The 26821-nt window shown below is 37.9% G+C and overlaps 2 protein-coding genes across 6 annotated transcripts in view; both read left to right on the top strand.

The window, feature by feature from the left end:
- LOC145686102 (endoribonuclease Dicer-like) overlaps nt 1-26821 on the top strand; it is a 323942-nt gene that overhangs the window by 10355 nt on the left and 286766 nt on the right. The gene's annotated exons all lie outside the window — the stretch shown is intronic.
- On the top strand, nt 15914-22856 carry LOC145686101 (uncharacterized). The gene has a single exon (XM_081759044.1). It carries the CDS (start codon nt 18806-18808, stop codon nt 21095-21097), a length of 2292 nt encoding a protein of 763 aa, XP_081615170.1. The 5' UTR covers nt 15914-18805; the 3' UTR covers nt 21098-22856.

The following is a 26821-nucleotide window of genomic DNA, read 5'->3' on the forward strand; positions in this document are numbered from 1 at the left end:
GTCGCAGAGTGCTGCGAAGCAGGTGGTGTATTAGTGTATTTCTTGACATCAGTAGGACCAGCAAGATCATTTCACTGACCGTGTTTGACAGACATGTGTTGGATTCCCTTGGAACATAGTTTTATAACAGTTCCAGTTCCTACTACTGTGTCAGGAAGACAGTACAATTTGCTACTCGATGTACGGAGTACAGTAGCTACAGCATGGGAAAACTTCTGCTCTAAGCACAAGTGATTGGTTTTTGTCAGTTAAGGTGCATGAAACATTAATGATAGGTTTTGTTAATCCACTTGTATGTTGCTACTTAGTGATTAAACAATGGAAGGGAAGGGAGGGGTAGGGGTAAGAAGAGGCAGAAGATTTTAACATATATTTTTTGGAAATTGTGTTCTGCAGCAATGGTCACTTCACCAAATACATCTCTGTCAACTTTCGTTTTACACAAATGCCTTGCAATAACACGTTGAAATTTGTCATATTACATTATGGTTTACTTATGCAGTGTATGAAATTTGACTTGGATATCATTTGTCCCTTTTGTGCTACCACAATTTGAAAATCCACTTTTGCCGTTCATTTTCTTTTTCTTTTTTCTTTTTGTATTTTCATGTGTACGTAACTTAGTATGTATGAAAGATGAGGACATAATGTGTTGTATGTGTGTGTTCATAGAGCCGTTTGCAATGGACCCAGCGTTCTCAGATGTGTTTGGGTGTGAGGGTGTGAACACGTTGCTTATGCGTCATTTGCAGGCGTAAAGCCTGACTGATTATAATCTGCACAGTTGATTTGGATCTTCTAACACTCCTGGCAATGTCTCTTTGTTGCGGCGGATTCTCCTGGGTCACTAACGTCTGCACTTGTCGAATCACATCCATTGTACGTTTGGGGCGGAGGTGTTGTTTTCGTGCCACTGTGCGTACACCCGCTTCCTTTGGCAGTGAATTTTTGTTGCACGTGTATACATTGGCAATACCCTTGTTGGAAATGATGAAACTCTTGGACGAACACTTTTTCACAATTGCACTATAGCTGTATCGGATGTCGGAAAGAGCGGGTGATGTACCCCTCCCAGAATGGGGTCACTTTTGGAAGCATTTTACACACGGAGCACTTCACTTCATGCTACTGAATTCTTCACACAACTAGTTTCTGATTGCTCTGGTGTGCTTACTGTCTGTGCGATTCTAGCGCTCCTGGCGGACGTTCCACTTCGTTTCCATAAATGTGGACCGACCTTCTGTACATATACAAATTGTTTGAATTTTGTGTTATAGAGGAAGGGATACGTAATACGTCTAAATATTGTGTAGAGGGCTCACTCGTTCTCGGCATATAATCGTTAGACGTTATTAAATAAATATAATCTCAGTCAAGTCTTCCCATTGGTATAGTAACTTGGGCGCGCGTCTTTGCTGTATGGGGTTCTAGGATTAATTCCTGACATGTCAGCTGTGAAATTTGAACCCATTAGTAGTTCAGATTCTACCTAAAACTAAGTCTATAGCCTTGGTGCTGAAAAGGTATACTGAACTCCAACCATCCGAACAAAATAAGCAAAGTCGAATAGATACATCGATTGACAACAGTAGGCAAGTCTTTATTTTAAGCTATTCCATGGAGAATTTGATATAAATGAACTGTTAAACCTCGCCTCGCCTCAATAACGAGAGGTATTATATTTGCGCGAGGCCAGCCATTCTGATTTCTATTTTATCTTCTGCCTTCGTTTCGCATACCTGCAATATTTAGAGAATGACCATATTTTTGACCGAAATATGCTTTTTATTTTACGTTCGAAAAACTTCTGAATGCTTATACTTAAATAGTAAAGATAAACCATCACACGGGGCCGTGGTGGCTCAGTGGTAGAGCGTTCACCTCTGATGCATGGGGTCCCTGGGTCGATCCCAGCCAGCACCAAGTGCTTTGTAGTGGACAAACACCGTGTGCGTAGGTATTCTCGGGATTCTTCCGTTTCCTTCCATTTTCTTCATTCCACCATTTCTTCCATTTCTCATCATCACCGTCTCCTTTAGTCTAGCCGATACATAACAATGGGACGTAAAACTTAAATATTTCGTATATTAGTGTAGGGGCTAGCTCATGCCTCGTGTGCCTGAAAGGTCCCCTCGATTTGACTTCAGATTCGATTGATGGATGGTTGGGACATTTAAAAAAAGTTGGTCACATGGTGTGGTGAGTGCTCGTTCTGTCCGCCATATTGGATTTTGAACATGGATAATGACGTTTTGAGAAAACTGTTAGGTTATAATTAAACAGTTCTAGCATAGGTTGTAATTATAATACAGAAACGAGTTATACCTCGTTCGAATTGCAAATATCCATGCTTTAAAACGGTGTATATGATATGCGTGTGTGTCGCAGGAGGGAGGCATTACGGTGGGGAATTCCCGGAAATTTACACAAAAAATTCGCTTTTATCTAATTTGATCGCTTATACGCTGGCAACCGTGAGAGCAAAAAACAACATAAATTTTGCCGGAAAGTAACATATATCCGCAACACTTCTAGAAAGTTTGAGGAAGATAGTTGATGTACAAACAGAGAAAAAAATAATTCATGAATGTGTTACTTATATGCGTGGGTGACCAGGATATAATTTATCGGGTTTCCCAAGACATCTAACAAGTAAAAAGTCCCTTCAAGTAGAGAGTACTTTAATTTGGAAAAAATATGTAGTGTTAATTGTACATAGTGATTAGTAATCGTGAGATACAAGGAGAAACAACTGGTTCATTAATGTGGATTGACGCAGTCTCTGGAACCGGAACATTTACAATAAGTACAACATTTGAAGGAGGCTTGCCTGGTACAGGCACCTTTTCTTGCACACTTTCTCGTTTACAAGGTTTAATGAAATCACTAGGTACTAGAGATGTAGAGGATATATCTGGAATATAGTATTCACCATCACAGACAACCAGAATCGATAGGGTCTGACTGTTCGACACGTCTAAGAGCGTTCATCCACCGGTAGCGCTGAAAATATGACCGCTTTATATGAAGCGCCATCGTACTTGAGGGAAGAACAAGGTTTCTGAAATTTCCTTTCCGCTGTTTCTGATAAAACTTTGTGAATCGCAATTCACCATATGAATACATGTTTGACCCCAAACATTGCAAGAGGAATTTCTCTTCATCGCGCACATCACTTTCGTTTATCGCTCTTGTTCCAAAGTTCTCAAGGCGTGAAGTTCCAGACAAATAGACAATCTTCATTGCTGTTGCTTTGCTTCCAACTTTGCTAATTGAATCACAATCAGTTAATGTGGACTGCAGGCAAAACAAGGATTGAAGTTTCTTTAATTTGTTTTGATAATTTTATGAATTTTAATTGCCCAAAATGTTCTACCAACACCAGACAGCATCCACAATTCCTGAAGCTGCTGAGATTCCCATGTATTTTTGTAGTGGTACAAAACATGTACCAACACATCTGTATCTGTACACGACACCTACATCTGGTGTTATTCCTGATTCTACAACATGGTTGATGTAAAGCAACATTCGGTCGTCTGCTTCTTCATGTTCGGAATGAAGATTTTTCCATCTGACACAGATTTGTTGCGGATCACTAGACACTTGAATCTGACACTAGCATGTGCACCACCAAGGTAGAGGTCTTGGTTTGTAGAGATGTCCTCTTTCTCCAATATCCATGATATGAAAAAACTCTGGGAATTTCACTTTATTGTCAGAAGAGGCTCAGTAACATTCCATCTGAACCGGAAGTGGTATGAGTGGTGACGGAATATCATACTGTACCGAACTTGTTTTACTTCTTCACGTTCGTTCTGAGCGATTCTTGTTTTCGCATAAATATAAAAAACAACATCCAAACGGTTCACTTGATACAATATTGGCACCAAGTAATCAGCAAACTCACCAAATGTCTTCAGCTTCAATCGTTTAATTAGAATCTTTCTTGTTTGCACCATAAAGTCCATAATAACACTATAAACTGTTACCGTGTGGCATCTGCGAAGGAGGTGAGATGCTTCTCTAGTTCATACATGAGGTCTGATTTTACTGCTTTACTTAGGAACATTCCTTTTGTCACAAGGAATGATGTGGATGTGATGTTATACTTCAGTAACGTCTCAACACTGTAGCCTCTTGCTCTTGCAAAATCAATGTCTTGCAATGCCTTTGAACTTTCCTCTTGAATATCCAGTCGTTCAGCTCGGACTACAGGTTTGCGTAGAACACTTCGCTTAATTGGATCCATCAACTTTTTGCTTTTGTTAGCAAAGCGTTCTTGGATAAAGTCTTCGTGAAGTCGTTTACAGTGTTTTATGCAGTTCAGCAGGGAAGTTTGCTCATTAGAGTTCATCACTTTGTTTGTGGCAATATTATATAATGTCGTGGTATGATCACCAGAATAAACTTTGAAAGGATTTTTTCTTGCTAGGATGAAATCAACAACACGTCTGACACAGTCTTCATACCGAATAGTGTGGGAGAAGAAAATTTGTGGTGGAGGGAATACTCATCTTCTTCATTCATGTCATAGAAAGTACGTAAAACCTGTCCTATAAGACTTTTTTCGTGTTTGAAGAGATCATACTGGGCCACAGCTTCCTTCCTGCGGATGATACCACCAGTGTTCTTTGCTGTCTTGTTGTAGTTCTACTCTAATCTTTCATCCATCGGCACACAACTAAATTTTCGAGTGGTATTTTTTACTATAATGTAGCCAGCTTTAAAAGAGAGGTACACATTAAGAAGTATAGATAGTAAGCCTAGACTGTCTTCAAGGAATACAGAAGCCCAACGAGAATAATTTGTTTTATCAAAAGCAAAGAAAAGAGGAACTGATCGGGAAATAGCACTCACAAATATCTCCCATTTCGCTTCATGATGGGCACGTAGCAGGTCACGGATAATGAGAAATAATACATGGACAAACTGACTCCAGAAGAAAAAAGTATGACTTTTCTGCTCTCCATCAACTACAAAAGCTTGAATATTTACTTTTAACTGGCTATAATGTTCACATGCACTCTCCATACCTTCAAGAACACATTCTTCATCTTTCATCTGGCAGGCTCTTTGTATTCTGTGCAGGTCACTGATACATTGTCCATGTTTATTCACATCATACTTGCATGTGAAAGCCAACCAGCACAAGCATTCCATTGTCTCCGCCAGTATAGAAAGAATGAATGAAAATAATGAAAAGAAAATTGGAACGACGAAAACACCCACATACACGATGTTTATTCACCAGAAAGTTTACTTGTCGTGAGCTGGGATTGAACCGAGGACTCCATGCACGAAAATTGAACGCTCTTCCATTGATCCACCGTGGACTTGTTTCGTGCCAGGATGAAAAGAGAGAGAAAGATGCGACATTTGCTTCCCGATTATTTATTATTTTAAGATGCCCGAAAGTAAAAAGCGAGATAAAACTATAGGATCTAACAAAGAGTGCCTTTCGGATTCACAATTTAATGAGGGTTACAGTTAGTCTCGGGAATTTATACCAAAGCTACATTGAAATTTAAACACACTTCACTTGTTTGTATTCCAGTTTAAACTGTTGGTTCATGCCTCAAATAGTCCCGGTACTGAAAAGAAAATATTTCACTTTAACGTCCCACGATTATGCCCATTATGCTAAGGGAGACGGATGATTAAGGCAAATGAATGATTGAATAATGGCCCACTCTTGCACCAGAACAATGGGCACAGTGATTCATGAACGTATTTACATTTTTCGTAATGCCGTCATACCTCTTTGTGAGTGAATGAATGTATCACAGTTCAGATTATAATAAGGGCAGTTCTCAGAAACGAGATATGTTTATTACTCGGTCGCAGCCGGAAATGTTATGACATTGCATTCTTCTTCTTTAACACACACACACACACACACGCACACTCTATTCATGCAATGTGATACAAGGAATTAACATACAAACCTCTAACTAATCTTGCATTATATGCGTATCTTTTTTTTTCACACTACAATGAAATGTGAAGTAAATTGTCTACCATTACATCTCTTTGATTGTTATCGCATAAATATACATATAACTTCAAGGTAAACGAAATCGAAGAATAATACATAACATAAATCGAAGATAATGAGAACGTCTTATGAAGAGGTTTCTCACTAACTACATGAGCTTTCATAGTGATTCGAATCCTCCGACGTTTCGCATCTTCATACAGTCCCACAGCTGATGCAGCGTTATTAAACTATAATTCATTGTCATTCTGAAGAATTAGCTTTCTAAAAAATTGTCTCCGATTATGCTTTCACTGTACGTAAGCCAAATCTGTATGTTTGCGATAACTTAACTTTCTCAGTCTCACAACGGTTCTTCTTCAGCTGCTTCAGCACATCTCATAACGAAATCAAAGTTGACATACATTTCAGCCCACGGTTGAGACTTTCATTTGATCCTTGCTTAAATAAGTTTGTGTTCCGTCCAAGAGATTTTTTTTATACATGTAATTTCCACTTGAGAGTTCACATAGTCCGAGACAAACGAAATCAAATGTACAAGTTTCTCTCCTGCCAACTTTAATTTTCACAAAGTATAACATCGGTACTGAAAGGGACACTAAAATTAAATCTAACGAACATGAGCTTCCGTGGGTGTATCGACCCTAAGATCATGAGTTCGGTTCCCCTGAGGTGAAAGTCAGTCGAAAACGTATATATTTCAAATTAACTTGAAGAAGAACGTCCCACGATTATATCTCACCACAGATACCACAGAGAAACTTAATTAAACTCTAGATCGTGAAGTATCAGCTCCCACCAAAATGGATTTTGTGCACAGAATCTAAGTCATAAGTTAACGAAGGTACAATCAAGGTTAGTTGTCTGCTTGACCTTCAGTCCTCAAAATAGTAATAATATAATGCTGTATTTTTTATTTTTGTGATTTACGGTTTAATATCACCTTGTTCAGCATTAGAGAGTTCGATTATACACATACCCATTAACACATCTTTACTTACATGGGGGTCCGGGTTCGATTCTCGATGAAAGAGAAAGAGAGACCATTGAACACTTGAAAGCATTATAGTGCTTCGAAATGAGCTTCGAACGATGAATATCATATACTATGGTACATGGGACCCAAGGCTAATCGATTACCGCTGAAAATTGGATGCTCTAGTTGGTTAGCGCGGGTGTCATACAGTCCTAAGCTCGATTCCCATTTAAAGCAAACTTTTTTTTTTTTTTTTTTTTTTTTTTTTTTTTTTACGTTTTAATACCACTTTGTTCAGCATTAGGGAGTTCGATTATACATAGGCCTACAACCATTAACACATCTTTTCTAAGCTCGATTAACGTAATTTCATACTTGGCCTATCTACAAAAGTGACATTGAATACTAATCATAGCATCGTTTCCTATGGGAATATGTTTCGAAAAAATATCTCATCATGGCTTCAACACAGGCATCAAACTCGTTGGCATAATTTGATCTTGGGGTTCTCTGCATAAGTGATTTTGATTACTAGTCATCGTTTTCTATGGGAATGTATTTAGAAAAAATCTCATCACGGCTTCATTACAGACATCATCGTATAGTATAGTTTTCGTTGATGTAGTTATTCACATAACACCTTTCACATCAAGACTTGGGAAAAGTCATGTTTTATCTTGTTTATACAGGCGTCTCTATGGAAATACGATCAATGCTAAATTTCGATGGTGTTGATGCTGCAGTTCTTCGTGCCACGGGAATGTGTTTCAAAACAGTATCTCATCACGGCTTCCATATAGGCATCATGTTTTCGTTAATGTGATTCTTCATATAACACCTTTTACGTGCAACACAAACCCCCTGGGAGACTTAGGTATACAAATTTTCATCCTACGTTGTCAAAACATTATGAAATGCTATGAGAAGCGTCCGTTATTAGATAATGCTCAATGGAATCCAAAAAACAAACTATTCACTCAAGACCTGGGAAAGTCATGTTTCATCTTGTTTATACAGGTATCTACGAGAGAATAAGACCAGAGCTAAAATTTCGATGATGCAGTTCTTCGTGGAAACCAAGGGAAATTCATATTCAATGTCTATGAGGGCACCTGGGCACCTGCATATACGATTTCTCATCCCACGTTCCCCCCCCCCAAAAAAAAAAAAAAACATGAAATGCAATATTAGCAACTAAGATCAATTCGATCAAAGAACACATTTCGTATAGTCTGTTCCCATGGACACTTACACTCTTCGCCTGGGGCGAAGGGGGTAGTGGGATCCAAAATAACTACCCAATACAAGACAAGAAGAAGAAGAGAAAACATCTTTCATTTTGTTTCTACAACCAGTAGGTGTCCAAGAGTATGAATGCTTCCTAACATACTAGTTAAGACCGGTTTAGGCCCCAGGGAACTTTCCCAGGCCAGGCCTAACGGTCAAAGGTCAAATTAGCCCAAGCGCCTTTATTCTACTATAGTTTATTAACACCATATATATATATATATATATAATATATATATATATATATATATATATATATATATATATATACAGAGTGCCCAAAACTAGATATACAGTCCCGTACTGATCAGCGCAGCGCATTGCATTTGGTATCATTTCTTACTGTTATACATCAGGTAGACTTAGTTTCTTTTGGACCGGCATTATTGGACCGGTGTGCAGTTAGCCCCCCTCGAGCTAAATTTTAAATTATCTTAATGTAAATCGTTTGATCAGGTATGATCAACAATTTTTAACGTTTGATCAGCGTTACTAACATAAATATAAGCTATTTTTAGTAGGGGGCTAACTTCACGCTAGCCCCCCTTCACCTCCGATTCGAAATTTTTCGACGTCAATCGTTTAATCAGGTTTGATCAACAATTTTCAACGTTTTGCTAACTATACTAACAGAGACATAAGGGTTACAAAATGGGGGGCCAGCTCCCCTTCACCTCCGATTCGAAATATTTCGACGCCAATCGTTTGATCAGGTTTGATCAACAATTTTCAACGTTTTGCCAACTATACTAACAGAGATATAAAGGTTACAAAATGGGGGGCCAGCCCCCCTTCACCTCCGATTCGATCTTTTCTTATGTCAGTCGTTTGATCATCGATTGATCAGGTATGATCAGCAATTTTCAAAGTTCGACGAATTTTACTAACAGAGAAAAGAAGGGTTAAAAAATGGGGCGCCAGCCCCTCCCCTTACACCTCCGATTCGATGTTTTCTTATAACAGTTGTTTGATCTACGTTTATTCAGGTTTGAACAACAACTGCCAACGTTTGATTAACTTTATTACAGAGATTGTAACACTGCTAGAAATAAACAACAATTAAGTGTATTTTAGTTCTTTCCAAACAATGAAACAAGAATGTGTAATAGAACGGGAACAATTATATAAATACCCTTTGGCTGAAATGCTGGGCTTCTCATGGTGAGAACAATATTTATGCAAAATCTTCAAAAATAAAGAAATGCGTGACGTATATAATCGAATTAAATATATAAACACTATATTAAACGTTTAATAAAGATCCATCAATTTGGAGTGCGGAATCGGCAAATCGCATATTAAACATGTTCATAATTTTGTACACATTTTGTTCAATTTTGTACACCTTTTAAAAACATTTGTACACCCATGTGTTTCCAGAAATTTAGGGAGGTGGAGGGAAGACAATTTATCTTGGCACGTCCTTCTAACTTTCAAACTAATGGACCAAAAGAAGCTGAAATTTTGTACCATGCAAATATCAACAAGAGGACATTGTTTGACATACTCTGTCATACCACAAGGTAAACAGTTTTGCCAAACCAACATAAAGTTTTTTCAAATGCCATTGCGCCATGTTATTACATATTTCAAATCTACGTGTTCAACGAAAACTTATAATATTAATTTATTATTCAGGGTTGCAAACTAAGGGTGCTACAGTATCACAAACACCCAAATTTACAGGGCCTCTACAGCAGTAATGACGCAAGTAAGATAGGCGGGGTAATGCACATCTAAAGTGCTTTGGTGTTGAATGCTACGAACATGATATGACGGATTTCGAATTCATACGAACGAAGTTACAAGGGATTGAAAATCTGATTATTTTTTCAAAAACCATTATTTCAAAAAACTGCTTAGATTAGTACATCATCTAATTACATAGATGGTTTTCAGTAGGTGTGAAAATTGCAATGCCTTTCACAGCAGTTTGAATTTTCAAACTGTTCTGGAGATATGAAAAAAAACTGTTAGTTCGCAATACAGCTTAAATTATGTAATTCCAAAAACTTATTGTAATTACATCTACTCAAAAGTATTGTTGTAAAGTTATAGAAGCAAACTAAATTAAAAATAGTTTCAAAAACTTCCTACATATACGGCATTTTAAGCAGTATATCAAATTTTAACATCTTTTTTGATATCTCCAAATGGTTTGAGATATCATATCAAGAATGAAAAATAAAATGAAACCTTTAAGTTTTACGGCCCACGATTATGCTGGATAGACTAAAGGGCATGTTGATGATGAGAAATGAATAAAATGGTGGAATGAAGAAAGTGGTAGAAACGGGAGAATCCCGAGAAAACTAACGCACACTGTATTTGTCCACCACAGAGTTCACTTGGCCGAGCTGGGATCGAACCAAGGATCTCGTGCACCAGAGGTGAACGCTTTACCACTGAGCCACTGCGGTCCTTGAGATATAAATTTACTATAGCATTATGATAATGCTTATTGGAACTATACTTAATTGGATATGGCATTACCAGAAACGGGAGAATCCCGAGAAAACCAACGCACTCAGTGTTTGTCCGCTACAAAGCTCACTTGGCAGAGCTGAGATTGAACCAAGGAGGTGAACGTTCTACCACTAGGGTGGGTCGAAAAAAATTAAAAAAAAAAAAAAATGAAAATGGGTAGTGCGCAAAAGTTGCTACCCGTGGCAGAGAGTTTGCACAAAAAAATTGGGATTTTTCGGATCACCCCTTACCCTGCCGCATCCGCCATGAAAATTTAAGACTTTGGCAAAACGGTAACCCGCTTAACTCCACAGTAACATTGTCTGTGACGGATTGTGACAGTCTTTAATAGAAGGCAAGAAATGTTCAGAGCATAAACTTAGTCTCATTGACATTAGGAACTGTTTTTAGAATACTCTAAATGTATAAATAGTGAGTTAGTAAAAACGTATTCCTATAGACATGATTCTATTGCCTTTGAAGAAACAAGCAATTGTTGTGTGAGACAAATGATAATCGGCCAAGTAGAATATAAAATTAGTGCCTTGCTCGCAAGAAACCAAGCAAGAAGAGAACAGGGAAGCTAAATTGAAAATAAGTGCAACGGATCTTCACGAGGCTGGCCCTTCAGGAATCCTGACATGAGTAAGGGAAGCTGTATCATCTGAAGATTCGTCCCGTGAAAGGGCCGAAACTGACAGTACATCTGCTTCATATTTTGAGCCCGAATCTTCAAATAAAGGTTAACACCAGACTCTAATATCTCTCCCTTGCACCACTTCCGCTGTTTATCGAACTGGAACTTCAATACGTGAAGTAGCATTAATCGCTTCGTCTGTTTAAAAGACAATTGGGTACGGAACTGGAGACAGTAGAACGCTTGTTATAGACAAATATAAAGTTATTAGAGAGAGAGAGAGAGAGAAAAGAAATTACGCAAATCTCTGCAAGAAGAAGACGATCTTAAAGGACGAAAGATAAAGAGCATATATTTTGACGGACGGAAGAGCATATATATTAAATACAATATTTGAAAAAGATTGTATCAGAAGACGAGAGATGAAAAATATGAAGAGCATGTAATCATTTCTGAGGAACCGGGATCACGTTATTTAGGACATTAGCTCTGAGTCAGGACAAGGAAGTGAAATAGCCAAACCACTAATGAAGTTTTTAGAAAATAATGAAGTTGATATGTCTCAGTTGGTGGCTTTTGGGTGCTACGGAACACCAGTAAATGGAGGAATGAATGGTGTTGTGTCTCGAAAAAGAAATTTTAAATAATGAAGTTCAGTACTTTGTTTGCCTGTTGTATACAAACGAATTACCGTTAAAACGTCTTATGAATATCCTGGTTGGTGTAACAACAGGGCCAAACACCTCAGGACTCATAGGTGTCCAGTTAGACTGCAAAAAGAGAAAAACTGTGAAGTTTCACCCAATTACAGTAGTATGGGTAATGGAGATGCAAAAATCATCCAGTCTCTGTACTGATCAGAAGTATCTATTCGAAATCTGCCATACTGTGTCACTAGGAATATGCCCCTCAGATCTAGATAGTAAGAAACCAGATCCTGTGGCTCAGTCACATTTGCTTGTAAAATACTACGACTTTACGTCAGCACTGTCAACCCAAGCAATTATCTTAAACTTCTGGCAGAATATGTCATTCGTGTCTACCCACCGGTATGGTTTGGAATTCAACAGCCTTCATGCACAGAAGGAGTCAGGCATCTATGAAATATTGTCTGCTCCTCAAAGATTTTACCCATGGATACAAGAAAAATAGTCCACATTGTCATTCAAACAAATGGATTCTCTGTGCATCCCGAAAATTTGCTTCTAGCGATGATTTCTGACCCTAGCAGTGAAATAAGAGCAGTAGTTTGAAAACGGATCAAGGAAACTGCAAAGATGCAAAAAGGCCGAAGAAGATTCGTGAATTTGTTGTTCCCCGGCTAAGATTTGAAACGGCCTACTACCACGAAATGATTGACCGATTTGCGACCGATGTAACAGAGCCTCCTATTACCAGGATGTTATTAGGTGTATAGAGGACAACATTCAAAACCTGCGCGATCGTAGACGAATCTGCAGTGATGTTTCTTTGCCATACGCAAGTCGTCGAGCGAACTATAAATTTTGTGACAGAAGTACCATTCAAAGCCTATGGTTTCAAAAAAAGAGAGACGATAATTAAAGCGATATTAGAACCGAGAAAACGAATGCCCAAATTTGCATCGAAGAAGCATTTATCTCTCTGAAAATTACAACTAAAAGCTATATTGATAGACAGAGACATATCTAGTTACGTGGGTAGGTGTGTGGAGCACGCAGTGCAGCCACGGCCTCGTCGGGAGCTCTAGGTTTTGAGTTGGTCCCGAACGCAAAACAGAGAGCTGCACATTTAAGGTATTCTAAAAACTTCCTAATGTCAATGATATCAAGGATATTAAAAAATAGAGGATCTGCCCATACAGCAAAATCGTGAAGCCATACGTCACAGTTCCGCCACACCTACTCTGCCCGCTCCGCGCCACTAAGATCGCAATATTTCGAGCCAACAAACATGGCGGAAACGAGAGTAGCCAATCAGACGTACCAGCTCAGACGATGCTAAGTTGTTTTTCGGCTTCAGTGAGTTCCTAGGATGAAGATACGTATGGGCAGATCCTCTATTTTATAACATCCTTGAATGAGACTAAGTTTATGCTCTGAACATTTCTTGCCTTCTATTATAGACTGCTACAAGCCGTCACAGACGATGTTACTGTAGAGTTAAGCGGGTTGGAGCTTTACTAAAATCTTAAATTTGGGGGCCGCGGTGGCTCAGTGGTAGAGCGTTCACCTCTGGTGCTTGGGGTCCTGGGTTCGATCCCAGCCCCCGCCAAGTGAACTTTGTGGTGGACAAACACCGTGTGCGTGGGTTTTCTCGGGGTTCTCCCGTTTCCTCCCACTTTCTTCATTCCACCATTTCATTCATTTCTCATAATCACCGTCTCCTTTAGCCTAACCGGCATAACCGTGGGACGTAAAACTCAAAGATTTCATTTCATTTCATTTTAAAATCTTAAATTTTCAAGGCGTATGCGGCAGGACAAGGGGTGATCCGAAAAATCCCAATTTTTGTGTGCCAAGCCTCTGCCACGTGTAGCAACTTTTGCGCACTACCCGTTTTCAAATTTCGAGAGAAAGTCTTTTTTATCCATCCTATTTTACCACTGACCCACCGCTGGCCCTTGAGATATCAAATTACTGTAGACAGCATATGATATGTATATGACACTTACCCGAACACTTTTTTTTTTTTCCGAAATGACTTCCTTTGAAAGCAAAATTTTCAGTTCTTTGTGATTTTGTTTCTATTTATATGATGACCATAACATTCGACTTATGATGTATATTACCCCGTCTATGTTACTTGCATTATTATTTTCATAGAACCCTCCAGATTTTGGATGTTTCTCGATGTTTGTAATAGTGTAGTGTTCTCAGTTTGCAGCACTACATAACTTGTGTGGTTGTAAGATTTCTGTCCATTAATTTAAGAGTTACAAGAGCGTATCAAGATAAATGGTCCATTCTGTGTAGGCCAGTGTTTCTCAACATTTTTTGACTGATGACACACTTTATTGAACGTCCAGGACATCGCGACACACTTGTTTGATATTTTTTTAAAATTATAAATAGTAATAATATCTATTATAATAGTATCTTTTATAATGACTCTATGTAGCACTGAGCATTATTGCTTCCGCTGGAGGTGTTAACTGGTAGTCTGTCTCGATTTTAACTACTCTTCATGATTTTTAAAACTAAAATTTCGGGACACACCTTGGGGACTGCGTGACACACCGGTGTCTCGGCACATCAGTTGAGAACCACTGATATAGGCAACTGGAAAACCCTAAAGATTTGACTCGGCCACAGGATATTCAGATTTCTGACTGAGTTAATCGATATTCATGAAGGATATTAAAAAGAAAAAAATAAACAATTGGGTAAATGTGCCAGTAGTCGGCCATTTAAGGAGATTTTCAACTTCATTAAAGTATAAAAAATCATTTTTTTTTTTACTAATAACGTTTACTGCGTATTCCATTACAAAGAGTAGTGTTTAAATTTTACGTTTGTGTAGCTCACACAGGAAATCTTTTATAAATAATTACACAGATAAAAGAAAATACCAGAAACCCTAAAATAACCAGTAGTCAGCCTATGAAAACCAAAGGTCAGCCATTACTTTAACCAGTACTCAGCCACACTATAGAATTGACTTTTTTAATGGAATTTAAGGCCGTGTCTAACGTTTTCAGCTGAGATCATCAATATCTATATAATAACATGGTGAACTTCTTTCCAAAATATTATGAAAACTATTTGTCTTACGCAATTCAAAATTTCTCCAGATGTTAGCCTACCCCAATACTACTTGTTCACTTTATTTTTAATCTAGCTCTTATAGTTCATTAATATTACTTTTTACAAATAAATATGACAGCGTTGGAAAGCATATAAACAGGATTTCTTTTCCTGTTCGTGGAGGTGCAGATATCTGATCCATTCACACCATTGCTCCTCAGTGATCTTCAAAAAGTTGGTAGGGGAGGGAAACAAGTTACGAAATGAGATAAGATCATTTATCTAAAAATGCGGGGAGTGCATATCTTCGAAGTTATGTTCGTTGACAACCTGATCATATGGTCGGAAGAACAAAAGGTTGCGGGAGGCAAGACTGGCTGCTGTCAGAAATGAGACAATCTTATCTATCTATATCTTTTTAGTTGTATTTTGTAACAAGCCTTCTTGTCAGTGTGCGCTTTCCCTATTTTCCTGTTTCAACTATTTTTGATCCTAAATCTCGATTCTTGCGTGGTGAAGAAAGGAGACACGTCAGAGGAATCGCAAAACTAAAAACATTATCATCAATATTTTGCTTTCCAAAATAAGGAATGTAACTTTAAAAAATAAAACTTCGAGACGGTCCCTTTTCCGCTCATGTATAATTGTTTATATTAGTATGAGATCGTTGGGATCTGAGGACCCAAAATGGCGCCCTTCGAGTTCGATCCAAAGCCACATCAAGTGTTCGTTTATAGTCCTCGCTGTGCGTGAATGTGCTGCCACAAAGTGAGAAAAGTCGAAATTAAAACAAGAAAATATCAATTAATTTGTTTGGTAAGAAATTGAAACTAGACTCATTCAAGTAGTTATAATTTAGATATTTTTATTTTAATCGTAATTATTTTACCACATTTAATAGGTGGATAAGCATGTTAAAATTTAAAAAAATCTCCCGGTATTAAATCTACCAATTGGAAATTAAGGGGGGCGAAGTGAAGCTATCTTCGCCGGGAGGGGATAGCGTCCTTTTTCCGCGTGACTATGGAGTAGTGCTAACATCTCAGGCAACTGAGATGAAATAAATTTCAACTAAACACCTACGAACCACGTAATAATGTGATCTGTAGTTAGTGAATTTCAGGAGTGGACGAAGGGTGAGAAACGAAGGCCGACTAACTACTATAAACAGATTAAAAAAAACGTAAGGTAAAATAACAGAACTTTCCTTCCGTATCCATATGCACGAGTACCGGCTATAATGGCGTTTGCTGTCCGGAGGAACGGTCATATCCAGGACTGAAAAGCACTTCAAGACCTCTCAGGTAACAATAGTCTCTTGTTTGAAATTGGGATGCAGCTACTTTCGATATTTTGAGAAGCAGGCTTTGAAATTTAGAAGACCATGTGACTAGGAAGGTTCCAGGCGTAGGAAGTTTTTTTGAGAAGATGGTTGCTATGGTTGGTTAAATTTTTGTTTCAATCCGGATCAATTGGTGACTAAATTCTATAAATTATCATAAATTCCATCAAAACTATAAACTAGGAACTAAAATTATCGGTTTTCGAAAATTTATATTTTTTTTATATATCAGATAAAAAGGGGGGAGCAAAGATAAATTAATATATATACGCCTGCTTTTTGTAAATTGTTTCTACAATGATAAAAATAACATTATATGAGTTTCTTTAGAGTAATGGAATCTAGAAACATGATTGTTTAAAGTAAATCTTTCCGGTCAAGCATGGGTCCCCAGTCGCCTGGGTGATAGAATTCGTCCTTCCTCTCCCTTCACTTCCACTTCCACTTGTCTCGGTTGGAACTTCAAATATCAAAAATCTACGCTTAGCTTAGCACCTCTCCATATCAAATCTTCGCTCAAATCTCTTCCGTTTTGTGTGAATTTATTTCTTTGTTTGTTAGTTATAGCAGTTAGGTTAGTTTTAGTATCGTTAACTATTGTGTACCAAAATCTGAAATTGGCTCTGTTGTTTGTGGTTAATAGGACCCTTCTAGTAAACTTTAAGTATGGAATGATACACCGGGGGTGATGTTTAGAACGTTCACTGCTTTCTCTCTCTATCCTGCTGGCATGTTGTTAACATAAATGCTTGTGATAATGGAATTACCTGAAGCTTGTCCGCTCACCCTGTAACTTAAAGAAATATTTGGCAGATACGATCAGTAGTTAAAAATTTGTGCTACACAAAAGTGACACTGGAGAAGTTGCGATTTAATGAGCCATGGGCAAAGAAATAGTTAAGTATATGAAGAAAGTGTGTATTTAGAGACGTGTTGCGCCTGAGATAGACAGGTTGCCCGCTCGAAGGCAGATGATATTTTATTTCTTCAGTGTGTTTATGTAGGCCCGGCCATTCTCTATCTCCACCGCTGCCACTTTCATAGGGTGTTCAGCCATTAGGAAAGCTGTTGGGTGAAAATTGTATTCAGTTTGTGAACCGATTTAACAAGTATGCCGTAAACCTTTGTAATAGTTTTTTTTGCATTCCTAATGTATGTCAGCAGGCGAAAGAAATGTTACCCCCCTTCCTTTCGAATGATGTAATAGTGTTTAAAAACAATTGTAAAATTTAATACTAAATTGTGACGAAATTGAATTCAGGCAACATAACAATTTTTTTTTTTTTTTGGTCAACCGATATAAACAGAACTTGTAATTTTGTACTATGTAATTCTAAATCTCCAAAATGCAAAAATGTACTTGCACTAAGAATCGGATTGACGAAACAGAGTTTATATTGTATGAAACTAACTATAACCTGAACTAAATTTCATTTGGAAACTTAAGAGGTGCATTAAAATAAATGTTCTGTTCGCGTAGATATGGTTGTAAAGGCAGGTTTGGTGAAGACAAAATTTGGAATTAAGAACATAATTTGGGACTAAATTTTCAAACCTAATTATACTTTTTTTTTTCTTTTTCCACTTGCAATGTATTTCAATCTTTTTCCTCTCCGTGCAGGAAGGAGAGCTCTGTCATTGTAGTTTTATTTTTTTTCTTTCTGTTCTAACAATAAATTTAGTTTGTACTGTCCGAAGTAGTCGTCATTGTGTTATGAGATCTGAATATCCCTTAGTTATAAGCTGGATTAACAATATTGGCAAGTGGTCTTCAGAAGGAAGGAATTAAACTTTATGGATATTATCAACAGTTACAGTGCTTCTCGCAGTGGTCTCAACAGGAGAAAAGATCCTGATTCGAAGTATAGTTTAATTTTATTTATTTTTTTTTCTTTCTTTCGTTTAAATCTTCCTTTCTTCATTATTGCAGATGCTATTTTATTTCTCTTTTATATTTTAACTTAAGTTTTTTTTCTCGTTGTGCAAATAGAATTTAAGTTACGGTTGGATAGCCTGGAGTACCTTCAGTACCCAGGAGAATAGTCAACCTAGGCCAAATTCTGAGGAAAGGAAGAAAGCGAAATAAATCGTTACATTAAAAAGTGGCGACCCAGCCTTAGGATGATTCTCTTGTCTGAGTACTGCTCGAGAAGTAGCGTGTAATAATATTAATGGATAATTCAAATATTAAGCATATGAAGTGGAAGTGAAGTGGAGAGATGGTGGGTGAGTTTTGTTTTTCGGTGCTGGGACTGGAGGCTTGACTGGAAATATCTTATGAGTGTTTATATAAGTATATAGTGTTCTTGAAGTGAAAGTTTCAATGTCTTTTTGTTTTGTTTTATGCTAACTGTGTTTGTAAAGCGATTGTAAAATGGCGTCTCGTGGAAGTGGCTCCGATGGGGATAGCGTTTGTTCGGGTTCTCAGCAAAAAGAATATGCATGTTGTGATAATGCGCATCAAGTAGTCAGTAATGAAGGAGTAGAGAAAGTGAAAGCCGTGATGTGCGAGAGTTGCCTTCGCTGGTTTCATTTTGATTGTGTAGGTATGAAGAATACCTCTAGCATGTTTGCTTTAGTAAGCGCTGATTCCTACCGTTGGGTATGTGCAGGGTGCGAAGCAGCTAAGCTACCTCAGCCTAACAATGGCAATGACGAGGATCCCGAAAAGGGAAACAAGGAGTTTACGCTTGATAACGGTATTTCTGACAATGCACCCATCGCGACCTCGTCACCTGTCTTACGAGACAATTGTACTGTGTCGTCTGTCTCGCGAGAAGACGGTCTTATGTTAATGATGGAAAAGCTGTTCAAGAAGATAGACGAAATTAGTTACGAGGTAGTTAGTAGTAAAAAGGAGGCGAGTAAAGTTAACCAGAAAATCGACGAAGGGTTCGAGAAATTTGGGACTCAAATTACTGAGGTGCAGTCTAAAATTGAACGAACTGCTATAAACGTGCAGCAATTATCCTCTAAGTTGGAGCAAGTAAAAATACAAGCTCATGAGGAATTACAAGTAGCAAGCCAGAAATTAATGGATAATGTTGGGATAGTTAGCACGAAGGTCGAGAGTAATGAATTACGAATTCAAACACTTGAGCATAATATGAAGGGAACCTTGAGTAGGCTCGAATCTCAGGATACGCGTTTGCAACAATTACCTGAGAGGATAGAAGCGCAGAATATTGTTTTACAAGAAGTTAAAAGTAAGCAGGATGGAGTTGAGGGCGCAGTGGGCGAGCTGAAATCACAGAATTCCAAAACAAATGAAAGATTAGAGAAGTATCAAGGCGAAATAGGAAATGAAGTAACAGCATTGAAACAGCAATTAGAAAAGTTAGAATTAGCTTTGCATGAGGATAGTAAAAGTGACAAGTCTGTAGATCACGAAATTCCTAGAAAAAGAGCGCACGTGAACTTTGAAACCGGGCTTGCTCAAACAAGTAACCGGAATAGGAATATCCCAACTAACAATCCTTTTGTATACAACCTGTCGACTCCTCCTCTGTCGAGTGGTAATGATAATTATCATTATATGGCAGGTGATTGGCAAAACAAGATTTTTGAGGGTACTAACTTAGGAAATTGTTTCGGATCTTCTTTTATGACAACCACCCCGAATTTGGAATCTCAATGGCAATGGCAAGGCCAAAAACCTGATGTTCATCCAGTAATTTCTAACCCATTTTTCTTTTCACCTAATAGTGGTTTCCAAAATTCTCCTAGTTTCTCATCGTCTATTATCAAACCTAAAGACCTTAAAGATTTTTCGGTTTTTAGTGGCGAGGTGACAGCAGGTGCAGGCCGATCTTTCTTGCGAAATTTACAACGATGTTTGGATATGTATAGATTGTCTGATGCCGAAAAACTTTTAATAGTATCGAAGTGTTTGATGAGGGGGGCCGAAGCGTGGCTACAATCAGTGACACGCGATATTAAAAGTTATGAAGATTTTGTAAAACTTTTTAAGAAACAGTATTGTTCTGCTAGTATGGAAAGGATCCATAAGAAAGCTTTGCAAGCTTTAAGATTCGTTAGGTCGAAATTTTCTACACTCCTTGAGTTTGCTTGGTATATAGTTGAGGTTTATTTCAATATAACTGAAGTGCCAGACCAGTCCGAATTGATAGATATTTTATTGGGTTGCTTGCCGGCTGAGGATTCGCGGTTGTTCATGGTAAGCCCGTGTTCAGACATCGATGAATTGATGGCTAAGATTGCAGCACTGTCGGGTCACGCAAACGCGCACGCGAGTGATTTAAGACCTCCTGCGAGACGGTTCTCTGCCAAACAGGCTAAAGTCGTCAAAAATAAAATTCAACAAGTAGAAAGTGGGAGTCAAACTGATTTTCTTAGCTACTTCGACAGTCAACGTACTAACCGAGATAATTTAGGATACGGTAATGATAATAGAAATAATCGGAATGGTCAAAACGCGCAAAACAATCAAGGCTTTGGATCGTACCGAGGAAGGAATCGTAACTTACGACGAAGGTGGCGTGGTAGTCGAAATGGAAATTCGAACTATAGGCATGAGTCATCAGAAAACACTTCCGGTCAAAGTAATGAGAGAAATAGTGATAACACAATTTTTACCAATAACTCGGGAAACATAAACGGAAATAGTACGACCCCAGACAGACGGGCTCCGGCTCCGGAAAACTAGAAAGGCAGTCACTTTTGGAAATGGGGGAAGCTGGCTGCGGTAAGGATGAAGACCCCATTATAATTGATCAGACGTTAGAAACTATTCCTAAAACTTTAATATCGTTGGAACCTAATGAAATTTCTCAGACTTTTGATGTTTATCAACAATCAGTTTGCTTCAATGTAAATTTTGTAGTAGAAGACGAAATATCAGAACCAATTAGTGAACATTATTTTTCATCGTCTCCGGTAGTAAGTGGTAATATTGGGGGTGTAACGTTAAATTGTACAATAGATAGTGGCTCAGATCTGAACCTGATGGACTGGGAGATATGGAGAAAACTTAAACAGAAATTCCCATCTGCTAAGTTAAGACCATATTCAGGATTGACTTTGGGCGCCTTTGCCGGCAAGGAGAAATTTTCTGTGCAGGGTGTTCAAACTTTTAATTTAAACATTCAGAACCGGATTTTTGATGTGCCAATCTTTGTCATAAAATATTTAAGGACTGATTTAATTTTGGGTTGTTCCTTCTTGGACAAGTTCCAAGGAGTGATTGATAGATGTAGAAGAGAAGTTAGATTGAAGGATAATTCCGGGAAGGATATTGTTATTAAAACCACAAACCCGAACATACTTTCGGTTTCTATTTCGATGGTTGAAATCGAAACTAGTCCTTTTCAAGTCAGTAGAAAAGATAGTTGCGATAGTAAGCGAAACTTCTAATAGTATAGATCAGTCTAAAGTGGGTTCATTGACAGATTCGGTTAGGTTGGAGAATAAAACTAGTTCGGTGACGGAATTTGAATCTAATCTCAGTGAAGATGAAATTCGAACTTATATTTCCTCTCGAGACGATCTAGACTCCTTCGAAACAACGCTTACAAGATTTACTTATTAAAAATAGAGATCTCTTTTCTGAGTATCCACGAAGAGTTAGAACACCCCTGTGCAGGATCGAATTGACGGATGAGGTGCCTATTGTCGGTCCGTATTATCCTATCCCGCAGTCTATGCAGGCAGCTTTCGAAGAAGAACTTCAAAAATGGATTAAGTTAGGGATCGCCAAAGAACAACCTTCTCCTTACCGCAACCCGATCCATTGTGTGAAAAAAGCTTCTGGTGGTGTACGCCCAGTCCTTGATACGCGATATCTCAATAAAAAGGTAATTTCATCTAAAATACAAGTGGAGCCGATTGGGGACATCCTCAATCGTGTTGCCAAAGCATGCTATTTCAGTAATTTTGATTGCTCGTCAGGCTATTACGGAATAGGACTTCATCCTTCTTCGTATAACTGTACCAGCTTTGTTTACTTAGGCAGACAATATGTAATGACTGTTCTTCCGATGGGAATTAAAAGTGCTCCATCTATTTTTCAAAATGTAATGTATAGTTTTTTTCAAAATTTTACGAAATCGTACGTAACGGTCTATCTAGATGACGTTCTCGTCTCTAGCATCACTTTAGATCAACATTTTGAACATTTGGAACGTGTTTTTGAAATTTTTAGGTCGGCTAATTTTTCTTTGAATTTCAAGAAGTGTAGTTTTCTGCAGAAAGAGATCCACTTCTTAGGACATGTGATAAGTGGTCGGGAAGTTAAGACAGACCCGCGTCACAACGAACCCATAAGATGTTTTCCTATTCCAAAATCCAAGAAACAGGTCAGGCAATTTTTAGGTTTAATTGGTTGGAGACGTAAGTTCATAGCTAACTTCGCAGGACTAACAGCTCCATTTTTCGACCTTCTTAAAAAGGATAAGAAATTTCAGATGACACCCGAATTGCTAGAACTTTTCTTCAAATTAAGAGAAATCATTAGTCAACCTCCAGCTTTAGGCCAACCGGATTTTTCTCTTCCTTATCATATTTATTCGGATGCTTGTGCAGAGAATTTAGCAGGCTATTTGTGCCAATACCCTTCTCCGGAAGCAGACCCTGTGGTGATAGCTTATGCTAGTCGTCGTGTTCGACCACATTAATTATCTTTATCAATCTTTCAACTTGAACTCTTAGGCGTACTGTTCCTCTGCGAACATTTTTCTCAATATGTTTTGGATCGAACTACATATATTCATTGTGATAACGCTGCCGTTACGCATGCGTTTACAATGAAGAACTTGGATCCTCGTACCACCCGAATTTTATTGAAATTGCAACGTTTTGATTTAAATTTCGAACATTTATCCGGCCGGTCCAATCAAATTGCTGATATACTTAGCCGAAATCCTCCTGAGGTAACTAAAGAACAAGAGCTCCGGTATGTAAATTTTCTTACGGTACAGGATTCTTCAGCTCTAGACTTTAACGAAATTAAGGAAAAACAACGTACCGACCCCCTTTGTGTTAAACTTCGGTCCTCTTTGGATACCGTTTCTAAATCTAATCATATTTTGGTTCATCAGGATCTCCTTTATATCAAAAATCGTAAAACTAATCAGTGGCTGTTAGTTATCCCTCAGGAACTTACAACAAAAATCGTTGAGTTAATTCATTCCAAGGGACATTTCGGAGTGAGGAAATGTTGGTCGTTTTGTCGGTCATTGTTTTACTGGAAAGGGGTAAAGCTTAGTATAAAACAATACATACGAAATTGTATAAAATGTGCAGAAACAAAATTCGCGAACCGCATTATTGCAAAGGATGATTGTGGCATAGAGGCAAGAATGCCACATGAACGATTAGGATTGGACATCGTGGGGAAGTTACCAGGAAGTCATGGTTTCTATTATATTCTTTCAATAATAGACATTTATTCTCGGTACGTGTGTTTCTTTCCACTTAAAACGGCCCACGGTAAGGAGATAAGCAGTGTTGGAAAGGAGATATTTCTATCTGTTCCCCTATCCCAGGGCTATTATCTCTGATCGTGGCCCACAGTTCCTTTCTAAGCTTTTTAAAGGATATTGTAATCGTAACAGTATTAAGCATGTTCTTACTTCCAGCTACACCCCGAATGCGAATGGCCTAGCGGAACGCAGCCATAAAGAACTTAATCGTATCATTAGACTGGAGTGTCAGGAGAGACAAACGCAATGGAGTCAGGTATTAAAGCTCGCGCAGGAACTTTTAAACTATTCCTTATGTAGTAGTATAAACTGTACGCCTGCTGAACTGTTCTTATCGTATTCAGCGGCGGAAGTCTTTAAGAAATCATTTCCGTGGCCCTCAAATTTAAATAATTTAAATATTAGAGATAAATATCTTGAAATTCACCCGGACGTGACCTCAAAAGTTGAAAGAAAAAGGATAAAGAAAACTGGGCGAGAGGTAATCCTGAAAGAGGGACATCTTGTGATGGTAAAAACCCATTACCTTTCATCTGCAGTTAAGCATGAAACGTATAAATTTATGAAAGGCTATGTCGGCCCTTATGTGGTCCAGAAAATTCTGAAAAACAGCGCCATTCTTTATACGTTGAAAGGCGAAAGTATAGGAACCCAAAATTTTCAAAACCTAAAATTATTTGACTGTACCAAGGAGAAGAGATTAGAACTCCTCCGTGATTATCCTCACATCATACAAGACGAAATTACGTAACGATTAGAAGGTAAAGGAAATAGAAACCAAAACAGGCTATAGGATATGTAGTAAAAAAAAAGTTGTAAGTCTTTGAATTTTTATTATGGTATGTGATTGTTTTATACTGTGATTTTGTTAGTGGTAGGAAGATATTCCTTACGTTAAGATAGGTATAAATTCGTTGTCATGTCACATTGCGTTTTTTCCCCTTTCATTGTTAGTGTATTTCCATGTCATGTTGTCATATTGATTTTTTTCTTTCTTCCATTAGTAGTGTATTTCCATTCTCGTGTACTTTATTTTTTTTTGGTTAGGTACAGTCTTATGTCATATTATTTGTGTATGTGATGTTGATGTCTTGCAGATGATTTCATTGACTGAATCTTAGGTGTAACTTTATGTCGTGCGGGTTAATGTGAATTGTCAGTGGAACCTGAAAATTTTTTTTTTATATAGTTTAAGAAGTTTTTTCTTTTCTCTTAGCTAATATCTTTGTAGGTATAGGTTAGGATTTTTTTCTTCTCCTTTGTTACTTATGTCGTGTGTTATCAGTAATAGGATGTCATATTTTTTTTCCTTTCATTGGTAAGGCTTGTTAAATGTTATGTCGTGTTTGTTGTCTTGTACCTGACCTTCATTGACGATTTAGGTAAGAGTTAGCTTTGGTGTCGTGTGAACTCGAATTAAATAATTGGGAATCAAGATGGAAAAATAAATAATCTCGATCGAGATAATTTATTTTTCTTCGGTGGGCCCCGAAGATGAGACGGTCCCTTTTCCGCTCATGTATAATTGTTTATATTAGTATGAGATCGTTGGGATCTGAGGACCCAAAATGGCGCCCTTCGAGTTCGATCCAAAGCCACATCAAGTGTTCGTTTATAGTCCTCGCTGTGCGTGAATGTGCTGCCACAAAGTGAGAAAAGTCGAAATTAAAACAAAATATCAATTAATTTGTTTGGTAAGAAATTGAAACTAGACTCATTCAAGTAGTTATAATTTAGATATTTTTATTTTAATCGTAATTATTTTACCACATTTAATAGGTGGATAAGCATGTTAAAATTTAAAAAAATCTCCCGGTATTAAATCTACCAATTGGAAATTAAGGGGGGCGAAGTGAAGCTATCTTCGCCGGGAGGGGATAGCGTCCTTTTTCCGCGTGACTATGGAGTAGTGCTAACATCTCAGGCAACTGAGATGAAATAAATTTCAACTAAACACCTACGAACCACGTAATAATGTGATCTGTAGTTAGTGAATTTCAGGAGTGGACGAAGGGTGAGAAACGAAGGCCGACTAACTACTATAAACAGATTAAAAAAAACATGTAAGGTAAAATAACAGAACTTTCCTTCCGTATCCATATGCACGAGTACCGGCTATAATGGCGTTTGCTGTCCGGAGGAACGGTCATATCCAGGACTGAAAAGCACTTCAAGACCTCTCAGGTAACAATAGTCTCTTGTTTGAAATTGGGATGCAGCTACTTTCGATATTTTGAGAAGCAGGCTTTGAAATTTAGAAGACCATGTGACTAGGAAGGTTCCAGGTGTAGGAAGTTTTTTTGAGAAGATGGTTGCTATGGTTGGTTAAATTTTTGTTTCAATCCGGATCAATTGGTGACTAAATTCTATAAATTATCATAAATTCCATCAAAACTATAAACTAGGAACTAAAATTATCGGTTTTCGAAAATTTATATTTTTTTTATATATCAGATAAAAAGGGGGGAGCAAAGATAAATTAATATATATACGCCTGCTTTTTGTAAATTGTTTCTACAATGATAAAAATAACATTATATGAGTTTCTTTAGAGTAATGGAATCTAGAAACATGATTGTTTAAAGTAAATCTTTCCGGTCAAGCATGGGTCCCCAGTCGCCTGGGTGATAGAATTCGTCCTTCCTCTCCCTTCACTTCCACTTCCACTTGTCTCGGTTGGAACTTCAAATATCAAAAATCTACGCTTAGCTTAGCACCTCTCCATATCAAATCTTCGCTCAAATCTCTTCCGTTTTGTGTGAATTTATTTCTTTGTTTGTTAGTTATAGCAGTTAGGTTAGTTTTAGTATCGTTAACTATTGTGTACCAAAATCTGAAATTGGCTCTGTTGTTTGTGGTTAATAGGACCCTTCTAGTAAACTTTAAGTATGGAATGATACACCGGGGGTGATGTTTAGAACGTTCACTGCTTTCTCTCTCTATCCTGCTGG

This window comes from Thermobia domestica, chromosome 5 (assembly GCF_964235325.1).
Source record: "Thermobia domestica chromosome 5, izTheDome1.hap1.1, whole genome shotgun sequence".
NCBI classification, from domain to species: domain Eukaryota; kingdom Metazoa; phylum Arthropoda; class Insecta; order Zygentoma; family Lepismatidae; genus Thermobia; species Thermobia domestica.

Excerpts from the sequence above, each read along its gene's own strand:
- LOC145686101 (XM_081759044.1), top strand. The coding sequence starts at position 18,806 with ATGGCGTCTCGTGGAAGTGGCTCCGATGGGGATAGCGTTTGTTCGGGT.